Source organism: Columba livia, chromosome 15 (assembly GCF_036013475.1).
Source record: "Columba livia isolate bColLiv1 breed racing homer chromosome 15, bColLiv1.pat.W.v2, whole genome shotgun sequence".
Classification (NCBI taxonomy): Eukaryota; Metazoa; Chordata; class Aves; order Columbiformes; family Columbidae; genus Columba; species Columba livia.
Window position 1 is genome coordinate 14,695,296 of NC_088616.1, and position 15,672 is coordinate 14,710,967.

Below are 15,672 nucleotides of genomic sequence, written 5' to 3' on the forward strand. Positions count from 1 at the left end.
AATGCAGATAAGGTTCTTAAAAAGAGACATTCAGAATAGCATACAGTAGGAAAACACAGAATGTGGAATTCAGAAGCACTTGCTTCTTAATTTTATGTATTCTGTATGTTTTTATTGACCCAAAGTGATCTGTTCCCTCATGAACCTAAAGAGAAGACACAATTTCACCAGCACCCACTGACATTTTGGAGACCCACTCTGTGTGGACTGCGGGGTTTGGGGAATTAACAAATGCCCTAAACGAACGCAATAAAAATAAATCAGGGATGCTGCGTTGCAAAATGGGCTCCATTCATTTATTTCTGACACGAATGGTTTAGTTTTAATTATTTATAATACTTCACAGGACATTGGTAAATGTACTGCAACATATTTTGTAGAAGTAATGAAACAGCAGAGCCCAGTACAGCTGCCGCAGCCGTTCGGTACAGCGGGGAGCGACCGCTGCTTTTGCTTCACTTTGTTTGTGGTATGGAAACAACCACAGACTTTGGTCATCTGGACCTTTTGTTTCTATTCACAGTGGCAGGTAGAACTGGCACATGGGGTGCAAATAAGAGCTGAGGGCCCTGTGCTGGGGTTTATGCAAGTGTTGTGCTAAGGAACAGAGCTGCTGGCCCTCCCGCTTGGGCCGAATTCACCATTGTCACACCTGCAGGTGGTAGAAATCAGTAACACAAGGTCAGCTGAGACAGTGGGTCTGCTGGGCTTTGGGTGGCCAAACAGAGACAGCAAACACCCTAAGTGACTGGGCATAGATAGGAATAACAAGGTAGTAACTGCGAAGTGTTTGCCTTCTCTGCTTTTGTCTTTCAGAACGTTGCCTGTGCTCTCACATTGGCATTGGGAAGGGAATAAGGACTTGGTTTTGAACACAAAGTTACCTTAGATAAACTCAAATCTCCTTCATACGATATCGCATGGGAACCAAGTAATGGAATTGTCTGTTCATGCAGGAACCAGGAAAAGAGTAGGGCACTTAGGGAGGGAAATGTAATAACTTAATCTATAATAAATACAAAAGAAATGAGCAGAAGTATATTTTAATTCACTTTTTGTTTTTTTCCATAGCCTGAAAGTTCATTTTTCATTTTGGCTCTGCTAGCTTCTGTGAGTCCGTAAGTTCTAAAACCATTCCATTTAAATTCTCTGGGCTTTATTTTTAGTACTTTTTGTATGTTTGAAGTCATTAGCTATCCGAATATAAAGCTAATGTATGAGATTATCTGCTCTGCATCCATGTGGAGGTAATGGAAAGTAGCTGGTTGGTGGGGGGTTGATACAACCTGCTTGAAGTGGTGAAAACAGTCAGAAAATCACACCATGGAAGGAGTCTTCTTTTTATCTTTCATGTGGAAAAACCCCCACTATTGATATCTTCAACACTGGAAATAATTCAGAGAAATAAGTATCTCCTTTTTACCACTGATATCAGATATATCCATATAAATATGGAGATGCCATACAAAAACAATCAAATTTAGTCTGGATTTATATGTATGAAAATGTTTCACCTCTCAATAGTACTTGCAGCCCTTTGCTGTAGCACTCATGTTAATCTCTGATGACTTTGTGGAGGACCAGAAATGTTAATGAATAGCCCGGCTTGTGTAAGATCTAGGATCATACAAACTGTGGAATATGCTTTGCAGGCTACTTTAGAATAAAGTCTGTCTCCTGAAGCCACCTTCCTGGGTTAACATGGGATTTAAAATACAAACCTTGATCCTGACCCTGCAGAGACTTATTAGTGGCCTTACTGTTAAGCACTGATGCTACAGTAGGACTATTCCCAGTATGGAAAGGTAAGACCTACATGAGGCTTTGCAGGACTGAGATCTAGAATGCTACTGTTGTCTTAGTCTTCTTCCTTAATTATAATAGTTGATGATTAGGGGACAGTTGCCTGCTGCCTCAGCTACAGGTGGCTGCAGCGCAGCAGGTTGTGTTTGTGCATTGATCCTACCAGGTCTGACTTTACAGCCCTGGTATCATCCAGTGGCTGAACCTCCAGGCAATGCTCATTCTTGTGTCCTCTTACTGTCTTTTGCACCATGACAGAATTACGCTTTGCTTCTGACAATTCCAGAGCACGGCTGGGTGCTGCCTCCTCTCCGTCCTTTTCCCTTCCACGGGAGTGCTGAGTATTCGTTAGAAAAGAGGAGAGACGCTGTGATACCCAAAGGTGTCTCTTCTGCTGAAAGTGGGTTAATCTGATTTCTGTAAACAAAGAGAAGCAGGTGGGATTTGTAGTGCCCTTTTCTCTGCTCTCAGGGTCATGCCAGAAAGAATCCTTCCCTACTGCATGAGCTTCACCCCTGCACAGCGTACGGAGACGTTCTGAACTGCTGCGGAGGATGCGTGTGCTTCGTTCCAGGAATAAGATTTGTCTAGCGTCTATAACACGTGCACACTCCACTGCGTGTCCTGATACTACTCCCTATCACTCCTCCTCTCTTCAAGGACAGCAGGTTCCTACAAGGTCTCCTGTGATGCTCATGCTTTTCTTCAGGCTTGTCATAGCAGACATTGTGTTCTTGCTTCCCTATTGTAAAATTGGTGAGATTTATATAAACAGAAGTAGCTGTGCTGGGCACACAGATTCATCCACCTGACATGAAGCTAAAATGTTACAGGTAACCCTGCAAGTAGTTTTGTAGGGGTACCGTGTAATGGGACGATAAACCACACAGTTACTGCGTTCTCAGATGTCAGTTACTTTCTCCAGGGCAGTGAAAGCCAATATGGGGTGAGCAGTAATGGTCTCCAGCAACTACAAAAGCAAAATGAAAAGTGACTCTTTTTAATTCAGCCAAAAATAAAAGTGAGCTCTCCTTCCCCACTCCTCTGGACACTTGAGTTTTAGCTTCCAGCCTGGCTGTCAGTTTAGACCAGGCTCAGCAAAGCAAAAGCCTCTGCTGAAAGCATTTTATCAACATCTTCATCTTTATCTTCACTTTTTCTTTCTTGTTAATTCATCTCTACTAGGCCTTTATTTGCTTAATATCACTCTCATTTTGTTTCTTATATCTAAGGCTTCCACAGTAGTTTCCCATATGGAAAAGAGTTTGGGCCTTCATTTTAACGTAATAAAGAACAAGTTGTGCTATGTCGTATAAGGGCACTTCCTGTTTGTCTGTAGTGAGAATAGCTGTGTCTGTTCTGTACAATTTCAAGTCCTGGGTTTTTTTCAGCATGTTTAGGTCAATATTACTGGGTTTCTTTCTTTGGGAAGGATGGTAACCATTGAGAACCTCAGATCAAGGGCTCATAGAAATGTACAGTGCTATTTATAGCCAAGGTCTGTTTCTTAGTTTTTGCTGAGAGAACACTACTACTGTCTTCAGAAAAGTGAACTAATTCCTGGCTTGTTTCAAGAAACCAGTACAAAATCTCCCCCATTGTCTGCATGTTTGTACTTTCATCATTACTGGTTCTTCTGCACCTGCTCAGCAACCCGTTCCACCAATACTCTGTTTCCAAGGTTTACTTTTCCATTCTGCCCTTTCGCATTCGTCATCCCGAATGCAGTATTCATGTATGATTTTTTTGACCCCATATAGATTCCATATTTAGAACTCTCTTTTCCTTGCTCTCCTCTCTATTCTTCTCTATGAAGCCATCACATACCACAGTATTTCTCCTACAGGTCTTAGGCCACAGACTCCTGTACCGTCTTTGGACCAGAACAGTGTTCTGTATGTATGAAATAGTTATAAGACAGTTTTGCTACCCTTCCTTTTCCATTAATTTTATTTTTGTTTGCTCATCTCTTCAGAACTTTGGAGAACTATGACTTTTGGCCCCGCAGATCTCCATCTGCTGGCTGTTAATGGCTTGTGCATTTGCCGCTACGAAGAGTTTTCTGGAATTCATGGACTCATCTTCACTACTCATCTCGTCTCCAAATCCTGTCTATTTACTACACTATTACCTAGTTACTTTGTTTTTATTTCCCTACACAGGCTGTGTCCAAATGTGAAACATTTTCTAGATCTGTACTAAAAAATGAATCAAATGGGATTTATACCATAGTAGGGAGGATTACCCACCGTCCTTCTCATCCTTCATTAGATTTCAGAAAACTGCTGTCTGTTTGTTGCTGTCATGTGTTGGGTTAACTCTCTGTGCAGAGAATGTTTTATGTATGCTCACTATTACAGTAGGATATTATCTACCCAAGTTAATTTTGCTTGTACTACAGCACACTTTAAATATGCAACTTTTAAAAGCGTATATGGATTCTCCAGTGAGGTGTAATTTTAACAAAGCCACAAATGTTCAAGAAATCCAGACACATGTTAAAGAGATGACCAAAAATATGTTGCTGGACAAAGCTGGACTCAGATCCGGCCATTTACTCACCCACTGCTTGTTTCGGGGGGCTCATGGGAGGGCACCTGCTGGTGCTCGCGCAGGGTTTGTGCAGTTGGTTTCAGTTTCAAAGCTGGTCACAGTTCTGCCATCTGTCTCGTTCCCATCTCTGGCAAGCAGAACTAAAGACAGCATGAGTGTAAAGGGTTCCAGCCTCTCAGAAATGCAAACCTTTCGTTTCCTTCCCGTTGGACCCTTCCCACTCCTCTTGCCTCCTCATGGTCAAAGCACCAGGTGAGGACTTCACGTTGTGCTTCCTGCAAGGTGACCCTGAGCTGCTTGAGCTCTGCTGGGCTCCAACCCCCAGCCACATGTGTGAAAACAGTTCCCTGTAATTGCCTCAGGCAACGGCCTATATTTCCTCTTTATTTACTTACTTTTCAATTAATTCCCATATTGGAAATAATAAGCACTTAATTTCAGAATGTACTATTACTGAAATTTTTTTTTTTATATTAAAACCAAAACCAAACCAAAATTTTGAAAACAAAAAGCCAGAGAAAAAATCAGATTCTGTGTTTCAACTCCTCTTCCAACGTTTTATGAGCATCGTATATCTAGCAGTCACCAGCCAGGCTCTATAACAACAGAACAGGGCACAGATTTCAGAGAGATCTTACCAGGAAACCAATTCCCTAATGTTCCAGACTGATACTTTTCTGAGTAGTTTAGCTCGCAGCCTTCATGACAACCTATCATCAATTTGTTAATCTCTCAAGACCAAACCGCAATATTGTTCAAACATTTGTCTTTGTTCCCTGGGAAGCTGGCGCAGCTGGAAATGGATTACTGACCGCTCGGGAAGAAAGTTTCCTGTCTTGTTTGGTAAGTGAATGATGCTAAAAAACCCCCTCGAATCACCTATTAGTGAGCTGTTAAATATAGTGAAAGCAAATACACTCACAAACATACACATTCATTTTTCATGATCAGAGGAATACAACAACCTGTGGTATAATACACACATGACTTCTGTTCGGAAGAAAGGAGGGCAATTCTCTAACAACAGGTATGTAATTGGTAAAAGACTCTATGGTGGTATATTCTGAGAAAGAGCTATTTCATTGTGGGTAAATCTTCAGGATTAGTGTAACAGTTAAATTCCTCAGTTATATTGGAGTAGAGAAAGAGCTCAACAGATCCATGATAGAATATAGAACATAGTTTGTTTCATCAAGTAAGGATAAGAATTTGATGTAGTTGCAAGGGGAATATATAATTCCCTAAATCCTTGTATAAAGTGGTAGTTCTCTCTTTCTGTCAATACTTCTAAAGTTATCGCTTCTTTGTCTCACTGAAACTCCAATTTGGGAGTTACTGGTGTTCTTAAAATTTATGGGTTTTACTCACTGGAAGTTTAAGCCTAAAAGTTTCTAAAGAGTGTTTCATATTTTGGTGAGCTGAAGTAGGATAAATGCATAGTTTGAAGCCTTTTCAGAAATAGACAATATTGCTGCTTTGTTTTATCCAAAACGTTTTAGACTCTTAAAGGACATTATGCACTGCTGTAAATTTTAGACAAATGTATTTATTTGAAGTTAAACTCTTATATGAAGGAACTGTGTCCATCTCTATGTTTTTCCCCTCCTAAACGCAAAACAGAACATAGACGTGCTCCTGTGAATGGATGGGGGTCAGTGAGCTCAGCAGTGGTCTTGGGAGTTCTACACAACACTCAGGTAATTTACACATTGAACCAGGCAATTAGCGCAATGTCTCATAAAAATCAGACTTCAGTTTTATTAGAGATCATTAGCTATTAATGTAATAAACTTAAGAAACTGTTAAAATTGTGGCAGTTTGGATCTGTAGACAAAACCCTAGAGTTGGCCTATGTATGCTTAAATTAATTTCATTTCCGTTACTTATTTTGATATGTGGTATCTGCATTCAATTACATCTGGTGAATCAGAAGTGACTTCATGAATGACAAGTGAATTACTGTTTATTACAAAGTTTATGGCCTGTGATGTGTGTGGGTATATGAGTATCGGAATGAAGTGAAATGAAAGTCCTATATATAGATGTAAGAGTATTTAATATTCTAAAACAGAGTTGTCATGCAGTGTCAAAGCGTCGCTTTTGGAAATCTATACTACTGTTTCAAGTAAAAGTATTAAAAATTCAAAACCAGGCATTCATATGGTCATATAGTTTTATGGCTATGCTTAATCTCACATATGTAAAATCTTCAGTGATATATGGCCACTGTTTTTATGCATTTTAAGAGCTCTTCTACACTTGGAACACATATTATGTTCGTAACCTGACTCTCAAACCTCTGTCTTCAAAAATGATCATTGCTGTTTTGGTAGAATTCCCATGCATATGATGTTGGCTGAATCTTGTTCTATTTTAAAGAAACTATAAGGAGAAATAGGACGTAACAACATGGTAATACCTCAGTCTGACCTCTGCTCTCTGCTAACTTTTCTGTCAAATTACTGACTTAGCCCAAGATCTTTTTGGCAAATTCCTGTTCCATAACCTCATCCACATCTGCTCTGTAATGAACCAACTCACCTTCCTGCAGTCGTTTCTTTACAAGAGAGGTGTTTTTACTCAAGGACGGGTTCAGCTTCCAGCTTTGGGAAGGTACAGTTTCTGTTCTCTGCCAGAGATGGATCTTTGGTTTGACTCAATATAGCAATTCTTGTTTTTGTAACATTTACTCATGATACGCTCACGTGGGGGGGTTTCATGTTCTGGTTTTGACACATCCCTTTTATATAACAGTTTCAAGTTCAAAGATGTCATGGTTCTCTTTGCAGATGAGTAAAGTGAAGAACTCTTAGATTATGTGAATCACACAGGATATCTGTATAAAACCTGTAAAGTTAACCTGGCAGTTAAAAAGTCCTGAAGTTCCAGGTCTGTGCTGCATTCACTGGATATTTAACCATCCCCTTACCCTTCAAACTATGCGGATTAATAGATAACTTTTCTTTTTAGGTATTGCATCATTTATAGTATTAATTAACCCTAATATTATTTTATCTGTGAGATATATTGTCTCTGTGAGCACAGCATTTAGCACAAATTTTCCTCCTGACCTTTTCAAGAGGCCGCACAGAATAAAAAGGGAGGAAGCATTGAAGAATGCAAGCCATTAAAACTCTGCAGTTGTTTTCAATTTGTCTCTATTAAAAATACGCAGATATTTTTAATTAGAGTAAATGTTGACCTATAAAGAAGACAAGAAACTTCCCAATTTAAAACAAGCAAGAATAAGTAACTTGCTTCTCCTTGCATCTACTAAATTTCAGGTTTCATAGATTATCCTTTAGATTCCACATATGTTAAATCCCCACAGTCTAATAATCAGAATACATATTGACAATGTCACTGTTGCATAAGTGGGGAAAGACGGCCCTGTGTTTTAAACAAAGGATGAGATACAGGACTGATTAATCTATTTATAAAAATGTTAAGAAAACTTGCAGAACTGAAATTATTTCAGTATATTTTCTAGTGACAATGATCTGAACTCTGAAGCTTTTTGCTGTAACAGTGATTTAATTCTCTCCTGATCCCTTTTATTAAAAAAAATACTGTAAGTATTTGCCTTGATTTTTTTTAAACTTTTGGCCAATTTTTTTAAGCAGTCCATAAGAATTTCTTAACAATTGAACTATGTGAAAAAATTTATATCACTTTCAAGGGGGGATATATATATTGCTTATCTCCCCAATACTTCATCTCATCATCTGTTGAGTATGGATATGAATATCTAACTCATTGGTTGCTGTGAAACTGTTTAAGTTTAAAGAGCCTTGGATTTTAAGCCCTGTGGACATACAATTAAAAGCATAAGAACCTGTGGCTCATACCAAGTTTTGATGCATAATATATGTGTAATGAAAAGAGAACGGTGGGAGTAAATCACTATCTTAACTCTGACTTATGTGGAAAGAGCATCACGGAGTCTGGAGCTTCGTTCCCTTTGGCCCCAAGCAGCAGCAGAACTGATCTGGGTTTTTGCTTCAGCAGAGGGGACTTAATATCCCTTGTGCTTGGGTTGTGAATCCAGCTCCCGGAGTGGATTTGAACTGAACTTTTCCATGAGAAAAGAGGGTGAATATGCTGACAGCTGACACAGATAAGTCCCATAATACTATCGAACTCAACAGAGACTGTACGTTTTGTGCAAAAATACGTAAGCCCCACCGCTGTCAAATGAAAGAGAGAGTTTTATACTCTCTCTTACCCCACTGATATATGTTCGGCTGTCATCTTATTTCATAGTTCAGGCAATTGAAATGCTGTTTAAATGTGTATCATAAACCTACAGATGAGAACATTTCCCTGCTGGATTTAAACCATTACCCCCAAAGGTGTTAAAGAAACCCTGCCTTGTGTCACTTTTTAAGATCAAGGGGCATTTTTTTTATGTTAATGCCTAGAAAAGGCAGATGAACACTAACAGCTGCTTATCCACAGGCTGGTGAATTGAATAGGGAAATACTTCTGTTCTGCAAGTCAGATCTCCAGAGAAAAATGATAAATCATGAGCATCAATAAGTAAGAATGATAGTCTCTAAGGATAGTTAAGCAAGGCTGATAATATAAAATATGTAAAACATGGGAAAAAATAGTTAATACTTCTTTTTCTCTTGCTCAAGAGTTGGAGAGGTGGTGTTACCGATATATATGATGCTACTGCGCTCAGGCTTGCGGGAGAAGTGCAATATATTAATTCTCAAATCACTAGTTTGTGAAATGCCTTTCTGGTACCCAGGGATTTTCAGGACTGTTAGATTAATAAGGAGTCAAGGGCAGTCTCCTCATGGGCTGGGATGGCTCTCTGGGGGGGAAAAAGGGAATGGAAGAAAAGGAGCAGCAGATAAAGAGCTGGACAGTTTAGTGTTTCTCGGCTTCCAAATGCTGCTTTTTCTTTTCCAGCTCTTCAACTATGTAAAGCTATCTAGCAGCTTCATTTCGGAGTTACGGCCTGTCCTCCCGAGCGGCGATGAATCAACTCTGCAAAAGGCATTCTATAGGATGTCATGGTGTACAAGGAGAACCTTTCACAAAGTTTATATAAATCCTGTGGGACAGACAGAAAGAGAAACTTTCCCTCTAGACCCGAATGACAATGCTGTGGTATGAAAATCGCTCTGAGCAAAATACTTAGGAGGCCAGCAAGAACGTGGAGGGATTTCTAAGATGCCAAGTCTTCTCTGCTGGTTGGTCACCCGAATAGAACAATAGAATAACCTTGAAACTTTGCTGGCTTTTTGGCAGGGATCCCGAAGTAGGGGCGGGAAGTTACAGCATCATCAAAGGGCTTAAAACGCACTTGCTATTCTGGTTTTACCATCAGGGCTCAGATCATGCAGAATTGGAGCAACTGGAAGGAACTAAACATGCTCAGCTCTTCTCAAGTCTCTTTGAAAGACGGAGACAGCAAACACACCGGATGGGTCCCGCCAGGTGACTGTCCCATGAGGGCAGTTTCTTTGCCAGCCTTGGGGCAATTATTTGTTTCCTGTATCAGGTTTAATTAAAGAAGACTGAGAAGCCATAATAAATGAAAACTGGGCGTCTTAGCTAAACTAACAGTTCCAGTAGACTTTTTTTAATTGAAAACGAAAATAACAAAAGACAGTTTACCCAAACTTCCATGTGTCCTTTTTTCAGTGTCACTTTAGGCCCAGTGAAATGTGAGATCTTCTTGAAAACAGTTATTGTACTTCTTGAAAGCTGTTGGTAATCAAGCAAAACAAAAGCAGAAACAGGAACAAATGATATCCAATGCCTTGCTTGACTCTGGAGGGGGGTTTTATAGTCTGCCGTCTGATATCCTATTTGCTGAAAAAATCAAGGACAGAAGGAAAAAGCTCTAACGAGCCTCAATGAGTTTTGACTTGAGGTTCTTGCATGTTTTTCCTTTCAGGTTAGGAACTGCGTGTGGAAGAGCTGTGGTTTTTAAATGGAAGTGAAGCCACAAAGCCCCTGCCAGCAGAGTTCATTCCGCTGCTTCTGCCTAAAATGGTTCCTCTGCTGCAGACACGAACCAGCTTCCTCTGTGAAAGCAGCAGAAAGCTGGCTCAGAAATAACTTCTAGCGGTTTGGATGGAATCGTTGCAGGCCTGGATTCTTATATAGCTATATCTCACAATATTCCCCGCCTTCCCCCCAGTCAGGAACCGCAGAACCTCACCTGTGCAGGTGTTACCTGGACAGATTTTTGGCTGCTCAAAGCAAGAAGAATTCCGCACCTTGTCACATGCAGCTTGCAAGTGTGTTCAAAGGTGAATTTTAGTGAAGTTGCTCAAGAAAATAAGTAGCACATAACAGGATAGTCCTCCTTGGAAAATAAGTGGTAGGAGCATAGCATGTTCTGCTGTTGCTCAGTGGGAGAGAAAAACTCCTGCCTGCCTTACTCTTTGAGCTCTTGATTTAGAGAACTGGAATCTCTTCCAATATTGTCCTTAGGGCTAAACTTGGGCCCTCGACAGTCCAGCTAGAGGTGCAAACGTGTGAAATTACAGGAATGATAAAGGAGAATCAGAGCAGAGCTGCCCCACATGTTTTGCTGCTTGGAATACATTCTGCTCCCTCAGGATTTTCACAGGGTTCAGGTTTTCATTTTGATAAGAACACTTTTGAGTGTTATTGTAATAATACTTTGAGCTTTATTTTCTCCCTTACATTTCTTCTTTTCACTTTATCATCTCACTTCCTCCATTCTGTTGTCTTTGACACTGCTATATCCTTTGATAACTTTTCCACTGTACTTTTATACTTACTTTCCATTCGTTTTGCTTTTCTTTATTCTCTAACAACTATTTTTTCCTTTCCCATTCTCTGGCTCCATTACTATCATCATGCTTTTTTCTTCCCACATTCCTGAATTATCTGTTATCAGTCGTTTATGTTGATTATTAGCTGTGTTTCTTCTTTTTTTCCTATTAGTTTCTCTCATGAGGTAAAAACATAGCAGTGCACGTATGTATATAGCTGCTTTCTTCAACCACAGGACCTATTGCTGATTCCAGTGAGGCTTCAAAGCATTAAATCAATACAAGATGCTTCTTTAGGTCAGCAGAGACTCCCTTTGGAAAATATATTGTTTAAAGCATCATTCAACTATAAAATAATCTAATAATTGCATTACAGTAAACCTTGTTGACTAATTTTTAACAAAAGCAACTATTATTAAAATCAATGTTTTCTTGAAAATCCTTTGAAATCTTGGGAAAACCCCCAACTCCTTTTGCCTGGAACTGTTGTTCTTGAAACTCTGTTTTGTTCAGTCCTTTCCTTTGTCATTCCTGCTTGCTTTGAGGCCACCACGAGCACTGAGAAGCAAGAACTGCTGCTTTGTGGTCGGAGGGGCACAGCACCGGGAAGGCTGGAATTCAGCACGTCCCCTTCTGCCCGAGGGAAACATGCCCTAAAAGTCCAGAGAACTGGAAGGGAGACAGAGGAGACCACATATTTTTCTCTGTCTGAGCCACGATTGTGGTGCTGCCGCCTGCGCCTGCTGCTCTTCCTGGGGAAGGGGCAGAAGTGCCTCTTTATTTGCTTACAGTGGTTCATCGGGGCTCTGCTGTCACCTGCGTGCAGAGTCATTTGCAAACAGGCTGCACCGCTGGGGAGCACAAATGTGTTTTTTTTAAAACCCTAAGCAGATTTATAGTCTGGTTTCCTGTCAGATCTTTGCATTTTCCTTCTCCGCCCCTCCCAGCCGCTGACACACTTTTTCTTACTTTCTGTGTTGCTCTTTGCTCGTTCCGACACCAGTGCGCTCGCTTCCTTCATTCCTGATGCTCCCTAAACTTTTAGCGCTTTAGAGGCCAGGGGGTGTTTTGTTCCTTGTGTTTCCTTTATTTTTCCACACCTGCAGGGCACAAATAACCTCTCTAAGAGTCCCGCAGAGACACTGGCAATTGCATGGAGGCAACGTAGGGAGTTGGAGCCTGCAGCAACTGCAGCAAGAGCGCCCGGTCACTCATGAGCGCCCAAGGTAAGGAAAGCGGCTGGCGGGTCAGCCCCACCTCGCTGCTGGCTGGGACAGCACTTAATCACTGCAAGTTCCACTTTCACCTGCTTTGTGCTCATTTTCAAGAGTGTGTTTCTTTGAAAACAGTTGCATTCGCGCCTTCCTCACCCTCAGCAGCTCTGGTTGTACTTTGCATGCGCGGACGCTTGGAGCTCAGGGTTCGGTGAGGTGAACAGGCTGTAGCTGGAGATGCAGACGTGCTCTTACGGCAAGGGTGCGTTGGGAAGGAGAGTTGCATGGGAGGTGTGGAGCGGGGAGATGAAAGGGCTGATCATCAGCACTGGTCTCCAGGGAATTTCTGGTTTCACCCATAGTGTGTTGTGCACTAGCCTTTTTCTTTAAATCTCTGCGCTGGGGTTTTACGCTTTCCGTTAACTAATAAAATCTTTGTGTTTTTTGTTTATTTTCTCTTTTAATTTGTTCTTCTCACTTTATTACTTTCTCAACCCTATTATATCATTTACTATCTTTCTATGCCTGTTTCTCATCAAGCTTATTTTCTGTGTGACAAATGTTCCCCTTGTTCATACCTTTCCTTTTCCTCTGCCTTCTCCTTCTTGCCTGTGCAGTAGACTGTACATCCTCCCCCGTGGTCTTAATTTTTCTCTCCTTCCCCTCTGTCAGTTCCTTCTCTGTCTTGTGTTCCCCTTTCCTATTCCTGCTCACACGCACCCCTGCTCCATCTGCTTTCTCGTGCACACAGCGCTGCCCTGCTAAGTTAGTTTTGCACAGTGGTGTTGCCTCTGCACTGGGTTGTCCTTGCACACACCTGCTGCTCTCCTGTCTGTCCCTTCTCTCCTGTCTGTCCCTTCCATGTGCAGAATTTGCCTATTTACAGGTTTGGGGATGCATCCCAAAATACAAGACTTTTCTACTTGCATAGCTTTCTTCCAATTTTCAGACTTGTATTTAGTCATTCACAGCCAATCACCCCTGTCATCCTGTGTCTCTGTTTCTTTCTGTCTCAGAATTTTCTAACACCTATAACACACTATAGCTTCCCCTGTACTCACAAACACTGCCTCCCCTGACTTGGTGTATTCTATCCCTCTCTTTCTATCATCCCACTCCTTCCTAAGCCCTCACCGCAACTCTCCACCAGGTTTCTCTGTCTGTTTTTATCTTGATGTCGCATTCATATTGGGAGGAACTACTGATGCATATGGACTTACTCTGTGCTGTCTTAGCATCCCCACCAAGTACCTGCAGGGGAAGCGGAGGAAGTTTTGCAGCCTCGAGCTCCTTTTTCCTTTGCAGAGTTCGCAGGCTGCAGCAGAGTCAGAGCCCAGTGATGGGACTGAAGGAAGGAGCAAAATACAAAATGGCTTTGGAAAACTGTAAAAATAATTGCAGGCGATCATAAGCATTTTTACTAAACGTAGTGAAGTGTTCATCTTCCTGCCCCACAGCAGAACTTCTGGTCTGACGCTGGTGTAGTGTTTGTCCTGTTGATTCCTATGGGATTTCAGATCTCAGAGGCAGAGGTTCTCAACTCTAATGCTGTAGTGGGAGTAACTTTGCTCCTAGGATATGGCAACAGCTCATTTCTTTTATACCAGATATACTGGTGAGTCACCAAGACCGGGCATGGCTAAAAACTGCATCCAAAGACAATAACCGGTATTATTCCTTAAGTTTGTAAGCTTTGAACCAAATGTGACAAAGAAGTACATATCTTTGATGAAGCCTTTTAGTCTCACCTTCTTAAGCAGGACTATTCAGACTGAAGATTTATTTCTAGGAATGTTCTGATGTGGGCTTTTGGGGACTGAATAAGGATCACATATTAAACTCACCTGAATTAATAAGAGAATTATTACGTGGGAGAATTCTCTTAGCAGCCTGTGCTGCTTTCTCAAATTGTCCATCTCCCTGTGAGTGAAAGGAGCTTAAATTTCATGTTTGCAATTATAATATATTCTTTCTGATTCAGAGCTAGCAAACTGTGGCCTTTGGGCTGTGAGCATTCTCTTCTGAATACAGAAGCGGGTACATTAAAATATCTGTGTCTTTTGGATCTTGTGAAAAGTCCACAAGCCTATAACAATAAAATAAGAGCTGTCATTTTATGACTCTGTCTTACTCTGTTACAGCTCATCTTGTGATGTGAAAAGTTCCTGTGTTCGTTTTAGTCATTCTGCAAAGCTTGTATGATGATTTTGTGCTTTGTTTTTTTCGGTGTTCTGTGCCTTCATTACTGGTTCTTTTTGTAAGGCCTTGATATCTCCCAGAAATAAACTGACTGAGACAACATCTCTTCTCTCCCTCTCCCTTCCTCCTCCTTCTTTTCGTTATGATAGTTAGCTGTCTGTTGAGTTGAACGTGGCCATTGCCAAAGTCGCGTTGTGGAAGTTGCGAGGGGACCTGGAACCAGAAATTCAGGGGGTGTGTGTCTAGTTTCTTGAGTCGTGTGAGCCTGGAAACTTTCCATCCTCCCCAGCGAATTGCTGTATTGGGAGTCCAAACCCAAACCAGAAACTCACAACAACATCTTTGACTCCCTGTTCTTATGTGAACAGTTGCTTCCAATTAGATTTAACTCTGAATTAAGAGGAAAAATAACCTTTCAACATGCGCAAAAAGAGAACCATCTGACTGCAGGTATCTGTTTAAAGGCAATTCGAACCTTCTCTAGAAGGATGCATCCCAAATAACTGGGATATATTGAAGCAACCTGAATGGGATATACCAGCTTACCTTGGTTTATATACTGTTTCTTGGTGAAATTTTCCATCAATAGAATGATTGCTCACAGGGGATGTTATAGAGATCCTTATTTCTCCCAATATTAATCCTGTATTATTGAGAACAAGCTGCTCACTTTATAGCGGATATATCAGCTCTCTCTCTGATATTGAAATGCATGTTTCATCAAATGCAAACATTTCGCTTAGATGTGGTCATTAAGGTTGTGTAACCGTTGGTGGAATCTGACCTACGGCAGCTTTCTTTTTGAGTAGCCTCCACAGCAATCTGAACTGAAAAGAACAAGGAATATGGGACCAGGTCTTGTGACGTTCAAACTGGAGGGGAAAACCAGAAACCTCACCAAGTTTAGTGGAGTTTCACCACTGATATCAACAAGAAATTATTTTTGTCCTGGCTGTTTTGTCCCTGCTGCCTGTAGGATTTGCATTCTCAGAACACTGTCCGCTTTGCTGAGAATTCAGTATCTGCAGTGAATCTGCAGTTCCTTTTTCAGAACAGATGATGGGGCTTTCTCAGTTGTATATGTAATAAGATTCTCCTTCTCCTCCCTTCCTCCAAACTCTTTAAGTGCTGCCTTCACC

General features: G+C 41.0%; 1 protein-coding gene across 7 annotated transcripts in view; it reads left to right on the top strand.

Moving 5' to 3' along the window:
• The first annotated feature begins 6,231 nt into the window (after positions 1–6,231).
• Positions 6,232–15,672, top strand: part of CARD11 (caspase recruitment domain family member 11) — a 51,164-nt gene continuing 41,723 nt past the window's right edge. For 3 of the 7 annotated variants that reach the window (XM_065031450.1, XM_065031451.1, XM_021290382.2), the window contains exon 1: positions 8,073–12,346. Coding sequence is in view for 4 of the 7 variants with exons in the window: in XM_021290374.2 (XP_021146049.1) it covers positions 12,572–12,596 (25 nt within the window). In the remaining 3 variants the exon portion in view is untranslated. Of the gene's footprint in view, positions 6,970–7,133; positions 7,246–8,072; positions 12,347–12,440; positions 12,597–15,672 lie in introns of those variants that run through there. The other 4 variants (XM_065031448.1, XM_065031449.1, XM_065031447.1 and 1 more) reach the window with 4 other exon arrangements.